This window comes from Haliaeetus leucocephalus, unplaced genomic scaffold, assembly GCF_000737465.1.
Source record: "Haliaeetus leucocephalus isolate CR32 unplaced genomic scaffold, Haliaeetus_leucocephalus-4.0 Scaffold1000, whole genome shotgun sequence".
Classification (NCBI taxonomy): domain Eukaryota; kingdom Metazoa; phylum Chordata; class Aves; order Accipitriformes; family Accipitridae; genus Haliaeetus; species Haliaeetus leucocephalus.
Window position 1 is genome coordinate 385,078 of NW_010973436.1, and position 15,784 is coordinate 400,861.

At 45.9% G+C, this 15,784-nt stretch overlaps 1 protein-coding gene across 1 annotated transcript in view; it reads left to right on the forward strand.

Annotated features, from left to right (window-relative positions):
* Positions 1-15,784, forward strand: part of LGR6 (leucine-rich repeat containing G protein-coupled receptor 6) — a 148,982-nt gene that overhangs the window by 85,945 nt on the left and 47,253 nt on the right. The window contains exon 5 of the mRNA XM_010584747.1: positions 14,667-14,882. Within this exon, the coding sequence (XP_010583049.1) occupies positions 14,667-14,882 (216 nt within the window). The remainder of the gene's footprint in view (positions 1-14,666; positions 14,883-15,784) is intronic.

A 15,784-nucleotide genomic window follows, 5' to 3' on the forward strand; every position in this document is an offset into this window, starting at 1 on the left:
CCATCAGTCTCTCCTATCTCTCAGTCATGCCCCACACCCTGCTCTGCGATATTCCCTTTCCCCAATAGCAGCTGCAGCACTTCCCTTCGTGAGGAGTGAAGCCTCAAGATTCTGCACTGTGAGGTCAGGGTCTTCTTGCCTCCTTTCCACAATGCACTTTAAGTCTTCTCTTGTCTCTCTGGCAAGATGCACCATAATGCTAGCAAATACTGGCTTCAGTCCTTGTGGTCAGTTTGTTAGCCCTGTATCCCAAAAGGATTGACTCTTTTGCTGTTGGGCTTGATGGTGTGTTTGCTAAAGCAAAGGGGCCCAGGAGAAAAACCTGTGGCCTTGTTTCCATCTGTCTTCTGTCTCTTGGCAACTCCTCCTGCATGCAGCATGTCAGGGAAGCAACTGCAGATAAGCAAAAGACCTTCCCTCCATGTCAGCATGTGTTAGTCACCTAGAGCAAACTGTTTCCTGCTACCTGGTGACTAAGGCACCCAGTACACAGTTAGCCATTACCACTGCAACAATACACAGGTGGTGGGCAACAGCCCAATAGGTCCCATTCCCTGGGATCCTGTCCTTGCTCTCATTTTAGTTCTTCTTTCTCCCTCACAGTCTTTGTTCACTGCATCCCTCTGAAATATTTGCAGGATTCACTTGGCACTCTGCCACAATTCTGTTGTTCCCACAGTCTCCCTAAGGAGGACTGCAGTCCCATCAGCACTGGTTCTGCTAATGTCACCTTCCCATTTCAGATGCTTATATGACAGCAGTGTCTGTCCTCTTTACCTCTGTCCTGCAGAAGGATTCAATGCCTTCATGATCTGACAGGATGCAACCTGGAGGACAAACAGTGTCATATACACTGTTCTTAAAAATATTGCAAGCATTTTCATGTTTTCTACAAATATCATTTCCCATTATGTTCTGATTTCACTCCAGCTTTATTGACTCATAATCTTTTAGTGCTAAATCAGCCTGACATATACACTCCTTGCATACAGGTTAATTTTACCTCCAACTAAAATAATCCAGTTCCTCCAACCCATTGGTTTGCCACTTCTCTGACATCTTTAGCAGGAACCTTTTAGAATCTTATGGAAATGCAATAAAGACTACTTCATCCCCTGTCCCTCAAGGCAGGTAATTATTTTTATACATATGGCCGGAGATTAAAATGCGAAGAATGACTTATAGCAATCTGAGAACATGTGGACTTTGATGTAGACAAAGGAGGAAAGCTCTTCCCACCTGATCAGATTCTCACAAGCATTTAAATTCTTATGACAGAAGGAAGAAAAAAATTACTTTGGAATCAGCATGGCCTGAAGAGCTCAGTCAATTCATTCCTCATTTCACTTCTTTGATCTATTTGAGATTTGACAGTTTGCTGTTAACAGCAATATTCTTCTCTATAAATCACATGTGATGCAGTAAGGTTTAAGAAAGGTGTTGTTTCCATTGGGTGTTAGAGGATAAAAGCTATGGGAGAAACAGAAATCTATAAAGTCAACATAACATAGCAGTGACTTACAATCTGTTGGCATAGAAGTTGTCTTGTGACAAGACCACCTCAGTCCTGTAACATGACTTATTGGCTACAGGGTCTTTCTGGAGCACAATGAAAAAAGAGGTCAGGTAAGAGCAGTGAGGTAGTTCTTAATGGTGAATCTGAAGATGGACTGAAACAAAGGAACCACAAGTACTTTTGATACTTGGTGGTTGCTGCTACTGAGAGCACAGGACCTTGAATTTCACCTGTTATAGACCACTTTGCAGCAGAAAGCATGCCTGTGACAGGAAAAATAGCCCAGAAAAAGTGTCACAGTGCAGGCAGCATGCTAAAGAAGTTCATTCCACTCTAGAGGACACTTGCTGCTCAAAACCTTCCTGCCCCATCTCTGAAATCCCCTCTTTTCCCTGAGACACCTCTTCTTAGCAGACAGCTCTGAAGAGGAGCATAGCTAAGACAGTGGAGTTTTGTCCCCATTCTTGTTTTCAGAAGTCTGGTCTCCATTTTGGCATTGCAAGTGTTTAATGGTATTTCTACAAAGAAGAAATCTAGGAGGGGCAAAGAGCAGATATCTACCACATCCAAGTGAACACTACAGTCAGGCGTGCCACACATCTGGATGTACTGCAGGTAACTTTCATGCAGTGATGTAGCCATGGTGTGGTGACTCCTTGCTGAATTTTGACTGCTGTTAGTATTCCTCACTGGCGGTAGGGAAGCAGGAGCCTCTCTGGCTCCACATGCCATGATCCTTCCTCCCAGGTGTAGTGTGCACAATCTGAGATTCACCTGAAAATGGCAAGGTGGCCCCTGTAGCTTGTGTAGTTGAGCCAGCGCACAGGCAGTGAGGAAATGTTACAGTTGTGTTTTCTTTCTTTGGATTCAGGTGGGCTGATGTCCCTGGAAGAGACTGAGGCTCTCCTCCTCTACGGCCACATCTCATAATTTGGTTCAGGGATGATAAGCCAAATTAAGAGGAGTTACTGCTTTTTGGCATAGAGTTTGAGCAGACAAGATTTTTCTGATTCTGTGTACCACAGGCTGTCATCCAACCTGCCGCTCGCTAGCTCTTTTCTCCACTTCACCCAATCTGAGCTGTCACTGAAGACTTGTGCTTGTGACCAGGATCAGCAGCAATAGCTTGGCAATATCAGACCAGGTTTGAGGAGAAAAAGGTGCATTAAAATACAAATCCAGTTCAACATTCAGATTTTGGAGTTGTTCCTCTGCTTACACTGGCCTGATCCAAATCCCTGGTCTGGGTTCAAGAGTATCCCAGACTAGGAAACGAAGTGTGTCACTGGACCTTATTTCTTATTCCAGCAGCTTTCTCTGCCATGCAGCTTGTCTCCCCATATTGTTTATGGAATGTTCCCCAGTACCTTTGAAGAGCACTAGCATTTTTACTGCAATGATGAACAATAATACATTTTCAAAAGCCATTGGCAAATCCACTTGGCAGAAAATGCATCACCCTCTTTTATAGGGGCAAAAACTGTGGCTTGGTCACTGTGCCCTTGGTAGGACCCAACAAGCAGCTTCACTGCCTTCCCTTTGCAGCCCTCAAAGAACAGCAGCGGGATCAGCCACACTGGCATTTGGCATTACAATAGAGTAGCCTGGGCCAGGTATGTAGTTGGGAAGTCGAGTGGCTGGGACCAGGAGGCTGGTGTCTTCATGCCTCTGCTAAGACTGGACTACTAGATCCTTCCCTCATGGTGGGAGATCCTAAGATACCACCAGGAAGGAAGTCAAATTCTTCTGAGTCATCCTCCATGGCCTCGCTACACAACCTTCCTTCCCTTCAGGTAAGCTTCTGATGTGCCCACATCTCCCTCAGGCAGACCAGGTGGATTGGTCTCCTCTGACTGTAGCCATCTAGATATTACTCATCTCAGCTAGTCAGCAGTGGAAAATGATCAGCATCTCCAGAGGGTGAATCATCCCTGTTATCTCAGAGCCCTGTCTAGGGGGGGATGAATCACTCTTTGGAGGACTCTTGTTTTCTCTTCTGGCTATGGAAAGACCCTATAATTGGTTTCAAGTTCTGTGTGAATAAGGCTGGGTGAGATGTGTTTTTACTAACCCTGGAGAGCAAAAAAATGCCCCTCTCCCCACCCCCTACTTTTAGCTGACAAAACCAGATCACCAAGCTAACACACATCATCAGAGCATGGGTACCAAAGCAGAGCTGAGCATCTCTCCTTCCCCATGGCCCCGTGCACATGACCCAGCACACACTTGAGTAGCCCTCAGAGAAACCTATCAGAGGAGATTGTCTTGCCCAAAATGCAAGTGCAAGGAGCAGCTTACCCATTAACCAGAGAGGAATTTTTCTGCACTCCAGAGCTGGAGGGATTTGAATTTGTAACCACTGTTCTGGAGGCAAGTCAGAAATGAGAAAGGCTTCTGACATGAGTACTGGGTACATCACAGAAGTGGTTTTTTCCTGTCAGTAGGAGGAACTTAGCTGGTCAGATTAGAGCTTTCTCTGCTTAAGAGTAAAAGAGCATGAAATGCAATGTGGTTATCCCACTACAAAGACCTCAAAAGCTTTTTTGAGAGGAAGATTTAGAGACAACACACAAGCTGTTGACTGTATCATCCTCAAGGAACAGTTCTCTTTAGCAGTGCCCCAATAAATCCCTGCCTCCATTTATCCTTCATCCATTACTCCCTGGCTTTGAGCAATGAGACATTGTGAAGTTTATGTAAAGGAAATGTCCATATGGCTCATGCTTGTGAATGTCCATACTGTGAAGGATTCCCGGATTCATGCCCCAGGAAGATGAGAGTGTTGTGTTGTTTATCAGACTAACAACTAAAAGTTTAGTGAACTTCAGTCACTGTAACATTTTATTGTGTGGCAAAACTGGCAAATAATACAGAAAAATAGGTGTGTGCATAAATTGCTATCTCCTCCCAAGAATGGTGTCAGCAGATATAAACACTCTACCCCTGACTGCATCAGATGCCTTACCTGTGTACACAGTGTGTAAAAAGCAGCAGTTTCATTTTTTAACAGCTTTTGAAATTCTTTCCTGGAATGTGTAGAGAGTAGGCTCTTCAGCTCCCTGTGATCTTGAGTTGGGCCATCATGTTCATGATAATCACCCTAGTCAATTCCCCTCTTGAGACTTCACTTTCTAATTTTCCCATTCATTGAGCTTGTGGCTGGCAACACTTGGAAGGGGGTGATGATGAGTGACACCCTTGCCATGCCCCAGGACCTCCAGGATCACTGGTTGTGCTTCCAAGTGAAGAGATCACAGCACAGGTTGGGTGGCTTGAACTGTATTTTTCTAGCAGCTTGGCAGAGGTTATATCTACATAGCTATGCCCATCAGGTACTGTAGTCACCTCCAAACTTTTCTGTATTGACTGCTAGCAATCCAGCATGGCAACTAGGAGCTCCATTTGGATAAACATTCAAGAGGTCATTCACCAAGCTGAAACTGGTGGTCACTTGTCTATCTATATTTTTCCTACTTTTCTCTGCCCACACTGCAATGACTGCAGTACTCACGTTTCAATAAGCAAATGTCCCTCAGAAGATGCTCTGAAAAACACAGAAATTTAATTTCACCTTCATATGCACTGTCAGTTCCCATCTCAGGCTGTAATAGCTTTCAGGAAGAGGCACATGCTATCTTGACTGCCCTGCCAGTGCCTAGAACGTTGTAGACACTAAAGAAATAATAATCACAGCTCACATCCACAATCCACACACACGCACTCTTGCATATGAGTCATACGGTAAGTTTCAATGTGTTTCCCATTGACCTTTATTATGGGGACTCATGAACCTTAACTCACTCGCTTATACACATAAGTATCCAGGGCATGCTGCATTTCCCTAGTGACGACTCAATAGAGAAGATGGACAATGGGTCCCAGATGTTACATACAGTAGAAACAACCACATACCAGGGAAGATGCGTCCCAGATGTTACATACAGTAGATGTGTCAGTGCAAGAGGAAGATGGGTCCCAGATGTTACATGCATTGAATGTGTGAGCACTCCAGGTAAACTGGAGGTAGGAAGGCAAGCAAGAAATGAACAACGTGTTTAAACTGGCACCCATCTATGCAGCATTTAGTCCTCTATGCAAGACATATTAGTCTGCTCTCATCTTTAACTCTCTGCCTCTTTCACAACCCTGTGGACTTCAAGAAGTTCCTCCCATAGCAAGGTAGATGGGAGCACGGTCAATCTAGTGAGCCTCAAGGATGAAAAGTACAGAACTGTCTCACCTTATGAGGTAAGGCATAGGAATCACTAGCTGTGTCAGTAGGATAAACACCAAGTTAATTCTTAGCCAAGTGATGTGATGCACATAAACAAAATTTTAGGAGCAGCAGGAGCCAGCCCTGTACATGACAGGTCCTATAAGACATGGTATCTTTGGCAGTAGGAGCTCAGTGTCATGATCTGTGAGGTCCCTGCTAGCCCAGGCTGTAGATGGTCCAAGCAATCTGTCTCCTAACAGCCATCTGCAGTGCTAACCACTCTTGAAGGGAAGCAGCCCCCTTCACAGCCCCTTGCAGTGCAGGGCAAAGCTACTGTTCCCTTTGTACAGAGGAAGGAGGAGGCAAAGAAAAGCCAAGCAGCTTGCCCAGGGTCACACTGAGCCCATGGCAGAGCAGGGGCTCTGGACAGCTAGCTCCAAATCCCAGCCAAGCAGACTATGCCCTGTTTTCATGACTCAGTGTTACACCTTAAAAGCAGCTCCAGCTGCCAGAAAGAGCAAAAGAGCTTTCCAGTACCCTGCAGCTCTGGTGTGGCTCAAAAACTACTGTGTCTAGCCCATGGAGGATCCCCTCAGCCAGAGAGGGGCCAGGGGACAGTCCCATAGACCCCTGTGTTGGCTCTCGAGGGCTGCCATGCTGTTTAAAACAGCCTGGTAACTTGTGGAGGGGCCAAGCCCAGAGGGCCTGAGGCCCTGGTGAGATGGAGAGCTGTTGTGCACTCCTCTCCAGGACAACATCTGGCCAGCTGTGGGTCACACATGTTCAATGAGAGGTGACACACCACATGCATGACCATCAAGGCCCAAGGCTCTCAGCAAAGGCCAGTGCTTCTCCCCAGTATAGTCTATGAGCTATAAGGATGAGGGTTATGTAATTTCTGAAACAAAGGTGGCTGCATTGTAAGGTCAAGGGGGATCCTGTGGGTGCTCACCCAACACAAGGAGGCACTCAAACACACCAGGGTACAGTCCAGCACCTCAACAGGAGGAAGCCCCCATCCAAGTGTCCATCAAAACAAAATAGCAATGATTGCCTGAGTCAACCACCACAGACTGGACATCTGGAGCCCTATCTCCATGTCAGCTCATGAGTGGAGAGTGGATGGAGCAAGGCAGACATGAACCCAGCTGTGACACCCCTGCAGGTCCCCACTGCCAGACAGGGAAGTTGTGATGCATCTGGTCTGGCCCCAATGCATTCAAGGTGTGAGCTGGCTCTTATGTCCCAGTACATGCTTGGCCCTGGGGATCTCTCAGGGTGTCATGAACTGTTCAGACCCTCTCTCCCCAAAGAGCAGTGTGTCCTGTTCCTTTTGTCCCCAAGAGCTGCTCTCCATTCTCTTTTCCAGCTAGCTTGTGTGCTTGAGAAACACTGTGTTTCCCAGCAAATATGCAGGACCCACCCTGTTTGGTGGGCCTCTGAGCCACTCTGTTTAGCCTCTGGCTGCTTTCTATACTTTCTCCATTTTCCTGTGCCTGGCACCATGGGCAAGGGGGGCAATGCCAGGCACCCAGGGAGAGGGTTGGTTGGAGAGTTGGTGCAGCGGTGGAGTGCAGATGCCCAACTGCCAGCAGTTTCTATAGCTGCACAGAGATTTTGGCAATCCTTCTTGCACGGTTCTGACCTGAGGGGTTTTGGAGGTGTCTGCAACTGGGGATAACAAAGCCCTCTTGTCTGTACCAAAGGCACTTTGTGTGGAGTCTATGTATTGCTCTGATTTCATTTCCTGAGCATCCCTCATGGAGGGCATCCCAGAGGTACATGTCCCATTAAGTCACGAGTGAAGACTCATTGCAGTCCAAATAGAGCCCTGCAAATTTTTCCACTAGGTCCTGTTTCACAGCCAACTGGGAACATGTTTGCATCTTGAACCTTCATTCACTGCCTGGGATGGTTTTCACAAGAGTTTTTAGCCTGGAAATGGAGCTAGGGAACTCCTGCAAGTCTTGCTTGAGGGCTATGAGCTCTTCTGTGGCAGGGCAGAGAGCCCAGGTGTTGGAGCAGGCCTACAAGGCAATGTTTTACATATTCAATAATGTGTTATTCATAGAATCATAGAATCATAAAATAGTTTGGGTTGGAATGGACCTTTAAAGGTCATCTAGTCCAACTCCCCTGCAATGAGCAGGGACATCTTCAGCTAGATCAGGTTGCTCAGAGCCCTGTCCAACCTGACCTTGAATGTTTCCAGGGATGGGGCATCTGCCACTGCTCTGGGCAACCTGTTCCAGTGTTTCACCACCCTCGTAAAAAAATTTCTTCCTTCTATCTGGTCTGAATCTACCCTCTTTTAGTTTAAAACCATTACCCCTTGTCCTATTGCTACAGACCCTACTAAAACTTCTGTCCCCATCTTTCTTATAAGCTCCCTTTAAGTACTGAAAGGCTGCAGTAAGGTGTCCCCAGAGCCTTCTGTTCTCCAGGCTGAACAACCCCAACTCTCTCAGCCTTTCCTCACAGGAGAGGTGTTCCAGCCCTCTGATCGTTTTTTGTGGCCTCCTTTAGACCCACTCCAACAGGTCCGTTCTCCCACTGTAACTGCAGTGTGTTATTACCACAAGGACAGGATAGGCAGAGCAGAAATTGAACCCAGTTTCCCACCTTCCAGGTTAGCACTGCAGTCACTGGCTGCCTCTCTCCTATTTGATATCAGTTGATGGAAGAAGCCCTTGCTTCTCCCCTGGCTTATTTGGGCAGGCTCAGGGACTCAGAACGTCCTGCCTCTGTGTGTCGGGGCCCCATCAGGTGCTGTGCCTGGCAGAAAGAGCAGCACACACGGAGCTGGCTTGCAGGGGAGTGTGGCAGAGTGGAACAGAGTTCCTTCAAGTAGGGTGTTTTGCAGGGCTCCAGAGCCGTCCTCCCTTGCTGCTCTCTCAGCTCCTTGCACGGTGAGTTTCCCGGGAGCTCACAAGCCAGGTACTGACTCTGTGTCTGGGAGTTTTGCCTGAGAAAGGAGCTGAGGTGTTGGCCACAGTCATTAGTAAGTTATCAGAGAAGTTTAGCTGCAGTGACATCATCTCCTTCTTATGTTACTACAAGGAACTTAGATCCTATTATGGGATAGGAGGTAACTCAATCGAGCCTTTCAAGATAAACTCAGACAGGAAGAGAGACATGATTGCCTGAAGGCACCAATTAGACATTTCTGGTGAGATCAGCTCTGTTCAGCCGACACACATGCACGCTGGGGCCAGGGAAGACAGCAAGCACCTCACTCCCCCAGAAAGGGGTGGTCTCAGAGGGGGGTGGGCAACCAGCTCTTCCTCCCACTGCTGCCAGGTCAGTCCTCACTCCTTTGAGGGTCACAGGTCTCTCTCCAGACCATCCTTTCTTTATGCCTATATTCTGCTGTTGACAGATAAGATGCAGAGGAGCTCCCCAGTTTGGAGAGAGAACAGCCCAGCCCAGTACCACCCCATGCTGCATATGATCTTTCTTGGCAAGTTTTCTCCAACTTTACCAAGGGAAATAATAGCCCAATATATTGCAAAAAATACTGGGAGGCTGGATTTGAGTTTGAGGTCCCACTGTCCTGTTGTGACTGGGCTGTGGGCAGTTGAGGAACATCACAGAGTCTATACTGCAGACTGGTTACTGCACATAGTTTGTCTAAGGCATCCAGACAGCCAGCTATTATTGGCTCTACTGTGTGCGAGGAAGGAAGAACAGCAGCAAAAGTCAGGATATTTCCTGACAGCATGGCATTGTGCATTTTTATTGGTTTCCAGGCTGCAGCTCCTCCTGTAAATGCTCCACAGCCAGAAGGAACTGGAAAGATATGGGAAAAGTTGCTTCTGCCAGCCGTAGCCTCAGATTTGCACCACATCTGTTAGGAAACAGAGAGACTGTTTCTGGTTATCCACTTCTGCACACTTCTGCCAGTCATGTTACAGACAGCAGGATGCATGTGCTTACAGATGTCTAGGAAATGCACTTGTACATCCCTTGAAATGTTCTGGAAGCAGTTTTTGGAACAAGATAGTTCTTAGAAACTGCTGGGTCTGTAGCATGGGAAACCAAAGATCTCAGATTATAGCTCAACCTGTCAGAATTAATACAAAACCTATGACATGCTCGCTGCACTGGCACCTGCACATAGCCACCACCACCTGGACTTGCTGAATGGCTGCACTGATTGCACTGGGTTATCTTCTGCACACTGGGAAAGAGGAATCTCCCACTCTTGACCTTTTCTCATTAGAAAAGGACTTCCCTACCTGCTTGGTTCCTTCTAAGAATGTTTTTGATCCTAGCATCATCTCTGGACTGTTCCTGGCAAGAAGGCAGGCAATTCCTCCTCAAGCCTTTATCAAATATAGACAATGCTCAAAGCAATGAAGTGGTTCTTCAAAGGCATGCTGGGCTCTTAACCCTGCACCCACACGAAGCCTACCTCACACTGCCCTGCCCAAGGAAAGACTTCCCCTTCCCACCCCACACAGGTTCCTTTGGCTCCCCAGAGCTGCTACTGGCTACAAAAGCAGCAAAGGCACCAGCTGGTGGGGCTCAGACATAGTTGCATTTGGTGCTGACCTGCTCCTCTCACCATGGCTCAACACAGATGTGAACATCTGCTCAGATAACAAAGATGACATAGGCAATGCCTCAGACCAAAAGCCAAGGGACTTTTGATGTACTTCCCAGGCAGGTCCCTCTCTCCCCATCCCTGTAGTCCCCAAAACAGAAAATGGAGTAAAATCTGAGGTGATTCCAGGCACTTTTAGGACTTTTGACTAAGTGTCATGTTGAGGTCATATAAATGCCCCATAACTATCAGCAGTAGATGCAGATCTACAGCCAGAAGCTGAGACTTTCAGGCAGCTGGTGATTTTCTTATGCTGTTGTTCTTGAATGTCCCACTTAAAATCAGCTCCTTTTGCCTGCAACAGACAGGACAATGCTTTGCAGTGCCTTGCTTGAGCCTGTGAAGTCACTTGGAAATCTTGTCCGTGCAGAGATCTGGCGACCACTGTGTGTCATCCGCTCTCCAGACCTAGAGCACTCCTTGACAGCAGGCATGAGATGAAGTCCCACTTCTAAGCCGTGCAGCAGCTCCATGAAAAAAGGCATCTTCCTCTGTAAGCAACAAATGGGTTAATGCTTGCAAGGAAAACCAACTGAGTGATTTGGTGAAATAAAGATTAAAACATCTCCATGGAAGGTGAGGAGCCAGCCCCAGCCTGCGCTGTCCCATTTACCCACTAATAGGCCCAATTATCTTACATATAAATCATAACACAAAACACTTACAGAGCCAGAGTCACACACTGAAGAAAGGAGAGAACTGTTGGGTTGGTTTTTGTTTAGTATAATTGATATAATTACTAACAACTCTGTGCCAAGAACTTCAGCTTTTCTCCTTCCAGAAGAGAGCAGAGAGCTGTCTGAAAGCCATAGCAATTAGTAATCCCCACATGCACAGCTTTTATTAGAAAGAATGCACCTCTATTCCAGAAAGAGCCAGCAGCTCCCTGAGGAGCAATTAAACAACCCGAAGATCTTTTGGTACCAGGAACACAGCCATCACTTAGTCCATGTTCCCTGTTCCCTTGTCAATGCTGCAAAGGCACATAAGGAATCCTGCCCATCATGCTGTGTGTGAAATGCCTTCACCTGGATACTTCCTTGTTCCTAATTTTAACTTCACTAGCTCCAAGTAGGTGCATCTTGCTGTGCTGTGGTCCAAGCAGGCTGCTGTTTCTGCAGTTGCTCAGCCCCTTATCCAGCTCATTGCAACCAGCACAAAGTCTCCCTTTCACTCCACTGATGAATCTGGCTGGGGTCTGATTTTCATACTCTGGAGCAGATTAAGGCATCTGTTAACGTGGCTGGAGCTCACCAACACTCCCCAAGCATGCTGCTCTCCAGACAGTGTCTCATGGACAGTGGCCACACTCATCACAACACACCACGTTGCCACCAGGCAGCCCCTGCAGAGGTGAGGAAACAGAAGACTTGGGGTTCATTTGAGTCTTGCAGAGGTGACCTCTCATTGACAGCAGGGTATGGAGACATGGAGCAGAGCCTGGCTTGGAGCTGCAGCATGTCCAAAGCTAATGGCCATCCAGGAGTGTTAACAAACTCCTTAGATTAATCTCATTATTGCCCCTGTACTAACCGTAGGGATCCACAAAGACAAGAAGTTGTCCGAGTACCTCAAAAAATACACTAAGGACCCATGCTACCTCACTGGCACTTCTCTCACACCTATGGACCATGGATGTAAAAAAGTGCCTTTCCTGAGCATATGTTAAATAGCCATGGAGCAAATCCATCAACATTAATGGTTTTGCCAACACCTGGGGCACCATCACACTGAAGCCAAACTCCCCTGTGGTTCACGTCTGTGGCTTCACCCAGGAGTTCATGACCAAAGTGGGACATAAAGCTAGACCACCTCACTCACTTGCCAGGAACCATGTCTGTCTGGACAGCTCAGTCTAGTGTACCAGCCCTTGGCTCTATTTTAGTGTCTCCATTTCTGAAAGCTTAATTTGGTTTTGAAAAATGATAACTATTCTCAGTGGATATTTTCATTGTCTGTTCTTTAATTAATTAAACTTGAAACAGAGCATTCACTTTAAAACAATTTTCAGTAAACATATAGGGATTTGGATGAAAGAATGTCTCTGAGAAAAGTAAACAGTACTTCTCTTTTTTTTAAAAAAAAAACACAATTATGATGCCAAAAACTAACAGAATTCTTATGCTGAAGAAGGAACAGAAAAATTAAGCAAAGATCAACATTTCCCACACAAGTTTAAATTTTGGTCAGAAAGTTCTTGTTTGTCCCAAAACATTTTGATGAAAATTTTCAAATAGAGTCTTTAATTGTACCCTGAGCTGCTGCAGGGTTTGCTTTTCTGCTCTCTATTCTTTGGATTCGTCTTCTCAGGAAGATGAATGATGCTATGCTCTGATTTATTTGTAGTCTTGGTGACAGGAGGTAAAATGAGGCAGAACTTGCAACATGTCTATCCTCTTCAAGAGGAAAATATACACTGTCTTGTGCCAGCTCTCTGAGCAAAGATGCAAATCCTATGGCAACTGAGCTGAGCTTTGGGTGTGATGTGCTTTTGTCATCAATCAATAAACAGAGCTAGCTGAAAAACTCTCAGCTGAACAGCCTTGCATCAGAAAATGCCACTTTGCAGCAATGCAAATGTATTGCAATTTAGAAAAATACATTGATGTGGCAAAATGGTAGTAATGAAATAGCTATTTAATCCACCTTGGGGTATCATTTGAGCTTACGTTTTGTCAAGACTTGTACACTGCATTTAAAGGACAGTTGTCTGAGAGAGATCTCAGGAAGGTTTGGCTGCACTTCTCGACCAGGTACAAATCTCTAGCTTTGTCCATCCAGTTTAGATCAGCCAGTGCAGGAAACACTTCTCTCTGTGGCATAGGAAAAGAACTGTTTCCCAGGATTATCTGAGAATTTCACCCAGGAAATACCACCCCTACCCCACTGCACCACAGCTTCCACCTGGCGTTTTCCCTGCTCTGTGCACATGATGGGGCATCGGGTCTCCTCCTGCAGACTAGAAGTTTATTGCTGGGTGCTAGGAAGTGTTTTGTGAACTAGGAAATGTTGTCTGTGCTCTTTGGACAAGGGTCTGGTGCTGAGTGGGGAACAGTGTCTGGGGGTTTGCTCTGGTATCCAACTTTCATCAAAAATATTACCTTATGCAGTCAAAACTACTAGTATCTATACCACATTCCTTTATGGAGGATTGTTGATTTGAGGGCTGGGCTGTGACAGTTCTGTTAACTTCCTTGTCTCATGCTTTGATAAGAGACAAAGTGCTTTCTCTTTGCAATTCAAATTCAGAGATCTTTCATTTAGATAGCTTGGAAAAACAAATTAAGCTCTGTTGGCCGTGGATGGAAATCAGAATTTGCTTTCTCCTTGGTATAATTGGTTCCTGGTGTTTCATCCAAATTTGAAGTGTTTTCCTCTAATATTTTGATTTTTAAATCTACAGATAACATATTGTATCCTGCTCACCACTGTTGAAATAAGAGATCTTTAAGAGAGATGATTCCCAAACCTAGTTTTTTAATTTTTTTTTTTTCATAATAAGCTTAATATTTTTTGGCTTTTCATTCTATTTTGGAACAAAAACAAGTCTTAAAAATTAAAGTTTCTCACCAAATTAAATCTCAAATTCAACCACCTTAAGGTTCCCATGATGATCTAAAAAAAAAAGCATTTGGCAAATCAAGGAGGAAGAAAGGCCTGAACATGTGTGATACAGAGAGCACAGGATTAATTCCTGCGCCATGACATATGGTCTGACTAGTTTGCTAGTGCTTTTGCAGGTAGCTCTGGCTGTTCGGATCAAACGCAGGACCCCAAGCAGGGCTGCCACATATTTCACATTTCCAGACAAATCCTTTTCTTCTGGAATGGGGCTTTGGCCACACAGTTTGGCTGTTCTGCACATCCTGCAGCAGTGGGTCTAAGCAGGCTGTGGGGTAACCCAAATAGGGCTGTGCCTCTGCAGATCCGCTCAGGCAGATCCACAGCAAGCCCAGCCCCAGGGGATGCAGCTTTGAAGCTCATTTTTAAGGGGGGTGCCTGCAAGCCACAGCTGGCCATCTGGTGGGTCCATGTGAAAGGACTTTGCCCAATCACTTTGTTTAAGAAGCTGACATCAGTTGGCAGCACTAAATGGCCATCAAGAAGGGATCATCCTTGGCCGCAGTCAAACATCTCCAAGCACAGGCAGGAGGAGCCTTGCACCAAGACCTCCTTATGCTAATCACTATTTACAGCCTAATCCAATCTCCCTGGCCATCAATCCATCCCGCCTCGGCATCAAAACTCCCTTTGCATAACACTGCAGCACATAAAGCAATGCTAGATTTGTCTCTCACTTATCCCCACCCTGTTTCTTTCCCACTCAGACGCCTGGATGCAAACCTTATCTCTGTGGTGCCCGAGAAGAGCTTTGAGGGGCTGCTCTCCTTGCGTCACCTGTGGCTGGATGATAATGCTCTGACGGAGATCCCTGTCCAAGCTCTGAACCACCTGCCAGCACTGCAAGCCATGACCCTGGCTCTCAACCAGATTTGGCACATCCCCGATTATGCCTTCCAGAACCTCAGCAGCCTCGTGGTGCTGTAAGCCTTCTCAGCTTGTTATTGCCTCGCAGCCATGGCATCCTCCGGCTGGGACAAGGTGCTGACCATGTCTAGCAAATGAGGTCCGCCTCCCATGGGAAGACCTGGTGGCCACTCCCCAGGAGCAGCTTTTTGCTGCAGGGGTGGCAGGCAGAGGTTTTGTTCACAAGAGTCAAGGAATCCCCACCGTTTGATATAAAATGCTAAAATTGCGTCCTTTGATTTTTTGCATATTTTCCCCACTTTTCACTGAAGAGCCAGAAAGCTCCCTGATATCATTCAAAAAATGCCCTGCATTTAAAAAAAAAAAATTTCAATATCTGGAAACAAAAAGCAGATTTTTTTTCCTGAAGATTAAAGCAATAAAAAGCTTCTCATTTCTATTTCCCCCTCCATCCCTGTGTTAAAACTACAGGAATTTCTATCAACATGAAAAAAAAAATTGCAACAACTTTCAGTCAGGAAAAAAAGCAATATTTTTTTCTTGGAAAACATGCCAAGAAAACTTTTTGACCAATATGATTTTGAACAAAAGGTCTAACCTCAACACCTTGTCCAAGCCTGTGTGTGCTTATTTGCATGACTGTGTTATATATGCAGATCAAATATTCTTTGCAGCAATCACAACCCCAGGGTGCATGTTGTTGTCCAGTTCACATCATAAACATTTTACTGACAATGTAGAGAACAGTGCTGCTCTCAGAAGATACCTGGGTCAGGAGGGAAACATTTAGTCCATGGGCAGTGAGACACACTAAAACACTCCGCAGCCTGTAATCAGAAAGCAAAAGTCTTTGGCAGTTGCATCAGAAGGTGCATCCTTTCTATCAACAGAGGCTTGTATATTATGTAGCTTTTAAATTGAAGTTTACATGTGCAAATTAGCTAGTCATTACATTTTT